The sequence below is a fragment of the Cryptomeria japonica genome, chromosome 9, assembly GCF_030272615.1.
Source record: "Cryptomeria japonica chromosome 9, Sugi_1.0, whole genome shotgun sequence".
Lineage (NCBI taxonomy): Eukaryota > Viridiplantae > Streptophyta > Pinopsida > Cupressales > Cupressaceae > Cryptomeria > Cryptomeria japonica.
Window position 1 is genome coordinate 238,920,133 of NC_081413.1, and position 12,435 is coordinate 238,932,567.

The window sequence follows — 12,435 nt, forward strand, 5'->3', positions numbered from 1 at the left end:
TCAAGGGGGAAATAAAAAGCAAATTACAAGTTTTTATTTTTCAATACAGTGCACTTGTAACTAGCTAAAAATTTCCCTACAAAGACCAAAACAATGGAAATCATTAAAACTTGCAGTTCAAGGAAAATTCTCCACCTGCAGTCAGGGAAAAAAAACCCGAAATTGAAGGAAAGACATAGCAAACGAATCCAGAATGCGACGAAATTCGAAACGTAGTTCGAGGATGGACTGAAGATTATGCCAGTCCAAGGATTAGTGGAAATTATGCCTCGAGAGGCGTGCCATAGAGTAAAATTTTCATTTTTTCACAAAAATTTTATGTAATGGTCCTTCATTTTTGAAAACAAAAATGAGGACAACAGATACAATGGCAAATAGAAAAGCCTTTGGATTAGGCTCAAGCTCAATCCCAATCGATGTCGGTTAAAAGTGGTCATACCCCTAGCGGACCCTACTTGGAAATATGTGATACAGAGTCCGACAACAAGAACAATTGTTTGCACGAGATGCCAAAACTTAAATTATGGAGGCATAAATTACCTCAAATACCATCTTGCAAGAATTACTCATCATGGTGCCAAACCCTTTATGAACACCACAAAAGAGATAAAATGAGAGATGGATGCACACCATGCATTGATTTAAGAGATAAAATTACAAAGGGAGAAGACAAGGGAAGCCATAGCAGCATCCATAGCTAGTGGTCGTGGTCCTCAAATGCAAGCAGAAATAGATAAAGATTCAACATTTGAAGGCATAGTGGGCTCCCTTCATGGTCCACGTATACAAAGCACATTGGCATCCACTTCATCTACTTCAAGTAGAACGCCCACATGCACACAACATAGCTTTTTTGTACACATACCTAGAGCACAAGCATAATTGGAAGGTACAAAGTGGAACAAAGAGGTGCATCGAGAAGCAAACAGGGCATGTACCATTTTTTAGTGCTTCAACAACCTTCCCTTCAATGTGGCAAGCAGTCCTCATTGGGAGAATTTGGTAACTGCATTGACAGGAGCAAGAAAAGGCTACAAGGCACCTTCTTGAAAAGACTTAAGTGGGAGGTTGCTCACAAATGCCATTGAAGAGGCAAAGTTAGTAGTGGAAGAACAAAAGACACAATGGCAAAAGTATGGCTACAATATTTTTTCATATGGGTGGATGGATGGAAATAATCGCACCATTATCAACTTTTGGTAGCTTCAAATGGTGAGGCAATTTTTTTGAAGTCAGTTAATGCCTCTAACAAAATAAAAAATGCAACAACATTGACTATAATATTCAAGGAAGTTGTCTTGAAGGCAGCATAGAGACTGTATTTCAAATCATAACTAACAATGCAACAGCATATTTGATGGCTGAGAGACTGCTCAAAAATAGGCATTTGTCATTCTTTTGAACCCCTTGCACAACACATTGCCTTGACCTTCTTTTGGAGGACATAGGCAAACTTGATTAGGCGATACTAGTTATAGATGATGCAAAAAGAATAACAAAATTTCTTTATAATCACCCTTGGGTTCTTAGTATAATGAGAGATCGCACCAAAGAGAAAAAGCTGGTGCAATCAGGGGTCACAAGATTTGCAACAAATTTCTTAATGTTGCAATGCATTATTGGTTTGTTGACTTCCTTGAAATAGATGTTTTTGTCTCAAGCATTGTTAATGTTGTAGCTTCAGAAGACGTCATTACCTGTGATGGTTGTGAATTTATTTTTTCTTTGCCTTGTCATAACTCTTCTCAGTTCACCTATATTGTTCAACTGTTGATTTTTACATTTCTTTCTCTCCTCAAGCTAGTTGGAGCGTATTGGTTTTCCTGATAACCGTATGTTTTCTATTCATATTCCTTGCGCCTTCATGGAGTATGTTGTGTGTGATGGCTGCATCTCCTCTACTTATCATATTTCATCCTAGGAGAGGTGCGGTTGGTTCTTTGTCTATGTGGCTCCCTTCGTCGGTGGTTTATGGAACAGCTACAAATTAGATGGCCTGATGAAGGTTGATCAAACAATGTTCAAAGTGCCACAAAATATCAAATATAAGCAGAGTTCCCAGACTCGCTGCGAGTCAGGCGAGTTTGCCGAGTTGGCGAATCGAGCCAAGCTCGGCGAGTTTTGACAACTCATGACTCGAACTCGGCGAGTTTTTCTCATAACTCGCCTGACTCGCGAGTTATGGAAAAACTCGCCGAGTCCGAGCTCCAGGACTCGTGCCACGGTAGGTCAATGTTTTGACTTGCAAAAAACAAAAAAACATGAAGTTGTTTGACAAGTTAGTCTCTCCGTCAGGATTAATATATGGAATTTAACATTTAAGAATAAGTGGCATTTCCTTATGTCTTTTCTCTTTCTTATACTTTAAGTTATATTCCATATATATTGTCAGGATGATTGAGAGTGGTTTCAGACCTCCATGAGTTATAATGCAAAATCTAGTTTTTGGAGGATCCTTCAAATTTCCAAACTTAGTCAAATTTCAAGCCATTTCAGGATCAAGATGACATTCTAGACTTCTAAGGCGAATTCGCTCTGACCTTGATGTAAGGGACGGGACCTAGGAGGACACTATGCATTCAACCAAGGTTTGATTTAGCAACTTGAAGCATGACCGGATAGTACACAAAAAACCCTAGGAATGATCTAAATAACCCCTAATCACTCAACTGACCTGACCTCCTTCACTCCACCTTGAGGAGATCCACCTAACTTGATGATCTTTGAGAAACTCAATCCCTTCAATGCAAAGGCTAAGACACTAAAAAGACCAACAACAAAACTAAAAGAGCTAACCCTAGAAAGCAAAAAGTGGGGGTCCCCATTTGCAATGGGGCGATGTGTGAGTACCTCACAACAGGGATGTTTCTTAAATTTTTGAAAAAAGGGGGTGAGTTGGGGACATTTCCTGCCTATCCCCACATCCCAAAAAATCCCCCTATGGGGCACAAGGTTATTTTTGGCAAGGGACATGTCTCAGAGGAGCATATTTTCAAACCCTTCTAGCCTCACAATTCCCCCTTCCATCCAACATATATATAGCCCAAAAACTAAGAGGTCCAAGAAAGACCAAGGTCAACTATAGTCTCAAGGTAAAACCTAAGTTCAACAAGCACACTATTTAATGCTACCATACACAAGCACTCCTTACAGTTTCCAAGTGAAGATGTTAATGATGTCTCATGTTGGTGCTCCCACAATTTCAATTTGGCCAAAGAAAATACTAAACAGAAGCCCCAAACAAGTAGATACTCTACTAGCATGCCTTTCATGGCATAACAAGCTAGCACACATTATAATTGGGCTTTATTCAATAATGGGTGCATGAAACAAGTTTTAAATCGTTAAAAATCTCTTAATTTCAAGGGTTTTTTAATTTTGTCGAGTCATTGTCGAGTCGTTGCCGAGTCATAGCCGAGTCACGAGTCGAGTCGGCCTTGCCGAGTCCGAGCCGAGTTCGAGTCTGAGAACTTTGATCGTAACTGACACCTTGTGTATTGCGGATGTTATTGTTGGCTTTTCGTCTGCTTCCATTTCCGGCCTTTCACCTTCTTTCGACTTGGAGTTGTTTCGAGCCTTATCTATAAAGGCGTGTTGTTGTTGTGCTTCGCGGGTGCATGAAAAAAGTTCAAGCAAGAGTTTATATTATTTTATGTAATCTTCGGTGTATCATTCTGAGTCAGCATCTTCTTCTGCTTATATGTTTTCTCTGTTGTCTTATGTGTAATCGAGGGGACAATTGCTATATGTCCCAATAAGCTTCGTGCTGACTGTTTTGTAGAAGCCTTCGGTTTCAACTGTTATCGTCATCCTCTAATTGATAAGTGTTTTCAATTGTGTTTAAATTATTCAGCTTGAGAGATTTGTATTCAGTTTGCGACATTAATAAAGATTGATTTTTGGTGTTGCTGGGTTTTTTCACCCTCAGGTGGAGGGTTTTCCCAAGATAAATTCTTGTGCTTCTTGATCTTGTGTTTAAGATTTCTGAGTTTTAATCTTTCTGGTTCTAATTTAACATGGTATCAGAGCGGGTCTAAAGAAAAGATCCAAAATCAGATTGCTTAGCTTTAAAATATTCTTTGACTTAAGCTTAGCTTGTTTATTTAAGCTTTCAACAATGGTGAATGGTCTCAAAGTTGAAGACAGGTTGGATGGTGCAACTAATTATACCTCATGGAAATTCAGAGTCCTTATTGTGCTTGAAGAGAATGATCTTCTCAACTTCGTGAAGTCTGTTGTAGATGAACCATCAGATGACTCTAAGAAAGCACAATGGAGAAAGAATAATTTCATGGCAAGAAAGATACTAATTGATTCTATTAAGGATCATTTGGTACTTGTTATATCCAAGTTGGGTTCAGCCAAAGAGATGTTTGAGTGTCTCTAAAGCCTGTATGAATTCAACAACACTAGTAGAGCTCTAGCCTTGAGACGTCAACTCCTTCATATTAAAATGGCTAAAGGTGAGTCTGTTGTTTCTTTCTTTATGAAGATTACAGAATTGAAGGATCAACCCAATGCTATTGGAGATTCTATTGAGGATAAAGACCTGCTTATGCTGGCCATGAATGGCCTTCCTCACTCATGGGAATCTTTCATTCAAGGTATTAGTGGAAGAAATGATCTACCCAAGTTTGATCGATTGAGAGTTGATTGCATTCAAGAGGAATGCAGATTGGAGGCAAGAGGAATTGGGCGAAAATCTCACCATGAAGAAGATAATGTTCTCGCTGCCCGTACTTCTAAAAGAAAAGGAAGGAAAGGAAACTTCAAGAGAAACAAAGATAGGAATTGTGATTCAGCTCTTGAATCTAAGAAGAGAAAGGATCTCTCTAGGGTTCAATGTTTCAGATGTGACAAGTTTGGTCACTTTGCTAGAGAATGTCCTTCGAGACCCAAGCATCAAGCTGTTGCCACAAATGTTGAAAATACTTCTCCTCATAGAGAACCAAGTGAAAATTTAGAGGGTTTCTTATTTATTTCTGCTCTTTCAAGTAATGTTCCCTCTGATAGTAATACTTGGCTAATTGACAGTGGAGCTTCTCGCCATATTACAGGATATTGTGAACACCTCTCTAATCTGATTGAAAAGGATTCTCATTTGCATGTTATCATTGGTGATGATTCTTGTTATTCTGTAAAAGGAGATGGAACTACATCCTTTCATTTAGATTTAGGAATTCCTCTTCATCTGAGTGATGTGCTATTTGTTCCTAGAATCAAGAGAAATCTGATTTCTATTTCAGCGTTGGAAGATAAAGGATATCAAGTTGCATTTGCTGAAGGCAAAGTTCTTGCATGGAAGAACTCTAGCATTAAGACAGATCGTGAAATTGGTGTTTGTCATGAGAGTCTATATAGACTTTCAGCTCGGCCTATTCATGCCTTAGCACATGATTCCATGTCTTCTAATGAGTTGCGGCATAAAAGATTTGCTCATCTAAATTTCAAAACTCTTTCCTCCATGGAGAAGATGGTCATTGGTCTTCCTAAGCTCAATCAAGATCATGATGGTGTCTGCAAAGGTTGTGCTCTAGGTAAGAATATTAAAAGTCCTTTTCACTCTAGTGAAAGTAGAACAAAAGAAACTCTAGAGCTAATTCATTCTGACTTGTGTGGTCCTATGTCTGTTGTTTCTTTAAGTGGTTTTTGGTACTATGTTACTTTCATTGATGACTTCTCTCGTAAGACATGGATTTATTTTTTGAAATCTAAAGAATCTGATGAAGTGTTGTCTAGATTTAAAGAGTTTAAAGCTCAAGTAGAGAATTTGTCTGATAAGAGGATCAAAGTTTTAAGATCTGACAATGGGGGTGAATATACTTCTGGTTTGTTTCAAAATTTATGTATTGAAGTTGGGATTAAGAGGGAGTTTTGTGTCCCTTATAATCCTCAACAAAATGGAATTGCTGAAAGAAATAACAGATCTATTGTTGAGGCAATGAAAGACATGATCCATGATCAAAGTCTTCAAATCTTTCTTTGGGCAAAAGCTTGCAAGATAGTTGTTTATGTTCAGAATCGTAGTCAACATCAAATCTTAGACAATATGACTCCTGAAGAAGCATTCACAAGTACTAAACCAGAAGTTAGTCATCTCAGAATTTTTGGGTGTCCAGTTTACATTCATGTACCTAAAGACAAGAGGTCTAAGCTAGAACTTTCAAGCAAGAAGGGAATTTTTGTTGGTTACGGTGAATCTTCAAAAGCTTACAGAGTCTATATTCCAGGTCAAAAGAAGATTGAAATCAGCAAAGATGTTTTGTTTGAAGAAGATATAGCTTGCAAAATATCTAAAGGGACTTCTGTGGAAATTGATAGAGAAGATCATGAGATTTCTCAAGATATGGATACTGCTGCCCCTAATTCCCCTTCTGAGATTCAAAGGGAGACTCCTGAATTAGAAGATCCTATTGATCCTGTTGATCCTATAGATACCTCTGCTGAACCAAGTAATGTTTCATGTGACAATAAGAGACCTTTGTGGGCCAGGCAAAAATATTCAGCCCCTCATGGTACTTTCAGAGAAAGTAAGAGACCTCATAAGTTTGCAGGATATGTTGCTTTAATGAATCATATTATTGAATCCGAGCCTTCAAGTTTTGAAGTGGTTTCAAAACAGCAAGTATGGAGAGACGCAATGTTGGAAGAATATCCATCTATTATCAAGAATGACGTTTGGGATATTGTTCCTAGACCTCAAGGTAAATTTGTTGTTTCTTCTAAGTGGCTGTTCGAAATTAAACATGCAGCTAATGGAAGTGTTGAAAAATATAAAGCTAGATTTGTAGCTAGAGGGTTTTCTCAAAAGGAAGGTATAGACTATGAGGAGACTTTTGCTCCTATAGCTCGGTACACTTCAATCAGAACTATCATTGCTATTGCAGTAGTTAAAGGATGGAAGCTTCAAAGGATGGATGTAAAGATAGTATTCTTGAATAGTGTAATTGAAGAAGCAGCTTTTATTGAGCAGCCAGATGGTTTTGTGATTCATGAGAAAGAATCACACGTATGCAAATTGAAAAAGGCTTTGTATGGCCTTAAGCAAGCTCCGTGTGCATGGTATGAAAGGATTGATCATTATTTATTGAACTTGGGTTTCCTCAAAAATGATGCAGATCCAAATATTTACTTCAAGGTAATTGATGATAAAGCTTTAATTTTAGTTCTTTATGTTGATGATTTGTTTCTTATTGGAGAGGATGATCTTATCACTAAATGTAAGAAAGAGTTAGCTTCTGAATTCGAGTTGAAAGATCTCGGTCTTATGCATTACTTTCTTGGTTTAGAAGTGTGGCAAAGATCAAATGAGATTATTCTGAGTCAAAGGAAATATGCAATTAACATTTTGAAAAGATTTGGAATGTTAGATTGCAAATCTATGGCAACTCCTATGGAAGTAAATCTGAAAAAATTAAATGAGATTGCAGCTAGTTCAGATTTAGTTAATCCTACTATGTATGGGCAATTGATTGGATCATTAATGTATTTAGTCAATACAAGGCCTGACATATGTTATGTTGTTAACACTCTCAGTCAGTTCATGTGTGAGCCTAGACAAATTCATTTTGTTGCAGCTAAACATATATTGAGATGTGTGCATGGTACAGTGGGATATGGTCTGAAATATACTTCTTGTGAAGGTTTGAACTTGCAAGGTTTTTCTGATTCAAATTGGGCAGGGTGTCTGCCTGACAGAAAGAGCACTTCTGGTTGTTGTTTCAGCTTAGGTTCAACTATGATTTCTTGGTGCAGCAAAAAGCAATCGTGTGTGCCTCAAAGTACAGCAGAAGTTGAATATGTTGCAGCTTGTGTAGCAGCACAAGAAGCAGTGTGGCTTCGAAAGCTTCTTGCAGGACTGTTTGGGCAGCCTTTGGAACCAACTCTGATTCTTTGTGACAACCAAAGTTGTGTATAGCTTTCAGTTAATCCTGTTTTTCATGAGAGATACAAGCATATAGAAATCAAGTATCATTATTTAAGAGATATGGTACAAAGGAAAGCAGTTGAGCTCAAGTACATTTGCACAGATGAGCAAACAGCTGACATTCTCACCAAGCCACTTCCTAGAGTGAAGTTTTCTTATTTTAGAGATAAGCTTGGCTTTGTGGAGAATGATGCTCTTGCTGAGAGAGAGTCTCAGCTTCAATGATTCTCATTTTATGTTGTAATGCATTTTTCTCTATGATGGAGAAATTTGAGGTGAAAGCCTTTGTAATGCATTTTTCTTTGTGACAGAGAAATTTGAGGTGAAAGCCCTTGTTGCTCTTTCCACTCATGGGAATAGCCATAGTGGATGTCATGTTGAGAGACTTCATGACAACATCATGTTGAGAGAATCTGTGATGAGAGCTTGTGTTTATTTCACTCATGGGAGTAGCCATGGTGAACATCATGTTGAGTGAATCCATGATGCTATCAAGTTGAGAGAATCCGTGATTAAATTTTGCTATTTACACATATGGTTGTAGCCATTGTGTTTGTCACGTTGAGAGACTCCATGACTTGAAATTCAGTGAATGACATCTCCTTTGCTAAGAGGGAGTGTTAATGTTGTAGCTTCAGAAGACGTCATTACTTGCGATGGTTGTGAATTTTTTTTTCTTTGCCTTGTCGCAACTCTTCTCAGTTCACCTATATTGTTCGACTGTTGAGTTCTGTGTTTCTCTCTCCTCAAGCTAGCAAGAGTGTATCAGTTTTCCAGATAACTGTCTGTTTTCTCTTCATATTCCTTGCGCCTTCATGGAGTATGTCGTGCTTGATGGTTGTGTCTCCTCTACTTATCGTATTTCATCCTAGGAGAGGTGTGGTCGGTTCTTTGTCTATGTGGCTCCCTTCGTCGGTGGTGTATGGAACAGCTGTATCGTAATTGACACCTTGTGTATTGCGGATGTTATTGTTGGCTTTTCGTCTGCTTCCGTTTCCAGCCTTTCACCTTCTTCCAACTTGAACTTGTTTTGAGCCTTATCTATAAAGGCGTGTTGTTGTTGTGCTTCGCGGGTGCATGAAAAAGTTCAAGCAAGAGTTTATATTATTTTATGCAATCTTCGGTGCATCATTCTGAGTCAACATCTTCTTCTACTTATATATTTTCTCTGTTGTCTTATGTGTAATCGAGGGGGTAATTGCTATATGTCCCAGGAAGCTTCGTGCTGACTGTTTTGTAGAAGCCTTCAGTTTCAGCTGTTATCAGCTTCATCCTCTGATTGATAAGTGTTTTCAATTGTGTTTAAATTATTCAGCTTGAGAGCTTTGTATTCAGTTTGCGACATTAATAAAGATTGATTTTTGGTGTGGCTGGGTTTTTTCACCCTCAGGTGGAGGGTTTTCCCAGGATAAATTCTTGTGCTTCTTGATCTTGTGTTTCAGATTTCTGAGTTTTAATCTTTCTGGTTCTAATTTTAACAAGCATGACTAGACTCATCATAATTCAAAGAAGCCTGAAGGATAGAGGGTTGCAAGGATAGTCTTTGATAATCGTTTTGCACAAAGAACTACAAAGATTGTGAAGGTAATCTCAAAACTTTGATTTTAAATTCAAATTGAATATTTTATTTTTTAATTTTAGTCTTTCATTATAAATTTGTAATTTTATTTTTTTGTATTTATAAATTGTAGGTGTCAAAGCTCTTGGTTAGAGTTCTCTGTTTGGTAGATGGGGATCAAAACTCAATGGGTGCATTTAAGACACGATGGATAAGGCCAAAGAGTCCATCCAAAACTATTACTATTCAGTTTGTTGGGGTTTGGAACCCCAAACTTTCCAGCCGCAGCAGTTAATGCGCTATTCATTGCCTAGGAACAAGGTGTTGGGAGGCAGACGTGAGGTTTCTGGGAGGAGTTGCTGCCTGTTGGTGTCCAATACCCTCTATATCAGCTGTCATTCAAATTCTGCACTATTCCCTGCATTTCGGTCTGCAAACTTGGTCTTCATCATCTATATTACCTTTCCAGCAGAGGTATCAGATAGAATGGATAATCTAAAAAATAGTCTTCATAGATCTGAACTCTATATGTCTGTAACAGCAGTTCCAGAATAGTCTTCATTTTTATGTGAAGCCAAAATTTACACAGCTTCAACCTTCTACATATATCGAAACTTGACGACTGTATTTTGTATGTATTTTGATGAGAAATGTATTGATGAAATACTACAGTTGTTGTCTTAATTTGAAACAAGTGAATAGTAAGTGTTTTGGCAATTATCGTCACTTTGGCATTTTGTCAAACATTTGTTCAAATTACAAATAAAAATTAGCAAGCACATTACAGCCAACGTTGCAACTAACAAGAAGTTGTAGAACTCCACCCATCAATATGATGATGGCAGGGAACAGAAAAATGTAAATGTTGGCTGCAACTAACAAGAAGTTGTAGAACTCCAACCATCAACATGATGATGGAAGGGAACAGAAAAATGTAAATGTTGGCTGCAACTAACAAGAAGTTGTAGAACTCCAACCATCAACATGATGATGGCAGGGAACAAAAAAATGTAAAATGTTGTAACTTAAATGACATTGTAATTTTTTATGATGATTTTCAATCATTAGGTAATTCATATCAAATCATCAGAACTGTATTTGCATGTTGATGTGACAGTGTAATCATTTTTTATTCAAATATGAAAGAAAACATTTTTCCGACATTCTTCAGACTCATTTCATATGTTTTGTAACTACATGTTGCATGATATGTACGATTTTTTTAATGAATTTAAAGCATTTTTCAAATTTTGTCCAATTTTTCGGAGTCACCGGTTTCTAAACTATGGTTATTACTATAATGGGATACCTTTGACAGTGAACCATGTTTACAATACAGTCCAAACTTATTCCACACAATGTTGAAGGTCACCTAGAACCTCACCAAAGATTCAACGAATACATTTACAAAAACAAAAAACAGAATAAAGGTGAAAAATTTTAACCTTAACTTACCCTGTGACTGATATTGTTTTCTCGCAGGCGAAGAAGATGGTTGATGATATACTGAACATCCTCTTGCTTAATCCATTTCCGCTGCTTGTTAAGGAGTCTAATCATGGGAGCGGGTTCATGTGCTGGCAATTCCTTGCAGAGCCACCCAATTTTCTTTCTCCTCCATTCCTCTGCAAAATTCTCCAGTTCTTTCACTTCCTCTGATTTGGAATTTTCTTCAGCCTCCTTTGAGTTCTCCTGCAGGCCAGCAGTGGCAGCTCTGCCTTTGGAGAGAAATCTCCGATTTTTCTTAGGTGGGTCAGAGATGAATCCTCGGAATCGGGAAAAAGGTTGTGATTTGGATAAAAATGAAGGAAATTGTAAGCTATAACAAGTGATAACCGATCTGGGTATTGATGAAAAAGGCATTCGTAGACACAGGGTAGAGGAAGAAAGCTCATGAGCTCCTCCTGCACAAAGCAGCATCTTTTGAAAGTATATAACTCACTCTTGTTTGTTTTTTTCCTTTGCAGATGACGTTTACAGTGAGTGAGAAATGATTTCTCGTTGAGACTGTAATCCCCGGCGTATTCATATACTTCAATAGAACTAGACTGATAAAATCTTGTAATGATGTGGGGAATTCAACTCTTACTTACTTGTCTAACATAAATTAACTGTGTAACAAGTGTTTAAAGGATGGGAATAGAAACGTACTTCGAACAAAAAACTGAAGAGATTAAGCTTTAAAATTGTTCTACGTGTTGATCAATTAATCAACAATTAATATACCTAAATGAGTTAAGGAGTTTAATAATTGAAATTACTAAAACTAAATATAGAAATTAATTAAATTAAATGTAATATTAATTTTAAAATTTGATGATGGATTATAATAAATGTTAGAAATTGATTTATCGAGGTGTTAAAATTGTATGATTTTTTCAAATGAAGATTTTAGATTTTGTAAATTAATTGTATTTGTTCAAGTTTACCTACATCAATATGGACTTGATCTTCTTCAGTGTAGATCTCAACTAATACACGAACCTAAATTCAAGCTTGAAGATTTGAACTAATAGAATATGGACTATTGTGACATATTCATCATATTTTATGATATCTAATACATTGTAAGGACAATTTACACTTATGAACACCTTTGGGGAATCTATTGAATTGTAATGTTCATATTTTGTTCAATCAACCTCCTAGTTGGATTAATTTAATGGCAATGAACTGAGATCAAGGATAGCAAGCAAGTATGCAACAAACCTGGGATGACATGCTTAGATAATGCTTTGATAAATATTGTTAGAATACTCTCATAAATATTCTATCATAATCTAGGCATGTCCCTTGATAACTCTTATATGATAGTCCTTGATGTTTATAAATGAGTGAATGAATGTCCTTAAATATAATAACATAGTGTCTAAATCAACGCATGTGCACACTAGGTTTTCTCACAATAGCAAGTGAAGTGATCAGCAATTGGTGAATTTGAATTTCAAAT

General features: G+C 37.0%; 1 protein-coding gene across 2 annotated transcripts in view; it reads right to left on the minus strand.

Annotated features, from left to right (window-relative positions):
- Window positions 1-11,600, minus strand: part of LOC131037183 (pentatricopeptide repeat-containing protein At2g15820, chloroplastic) — a 95,111-nt gene extending 83,511 nt beyond the window's left edge. For both annotated transcript variants that reach the window (XR_009104184.2, XM_057969252.2), the window contains exon 1: window positions 10,941-11,600. Coding sequence is in view for 1 of the 2 variants with exons in the window: in XM_057969252.2 (XP_057825235.2) it covers window positions 10,941-11,405 (465 nt within the window). In the remaining variant the exon portion in view is untranslated. The remainder of the gene's footprint in view (window positions 1-10,940) is intronic.
- Between the last annotated feature and the right edge of the window lie 835 nt (window positions 11,601-12,435).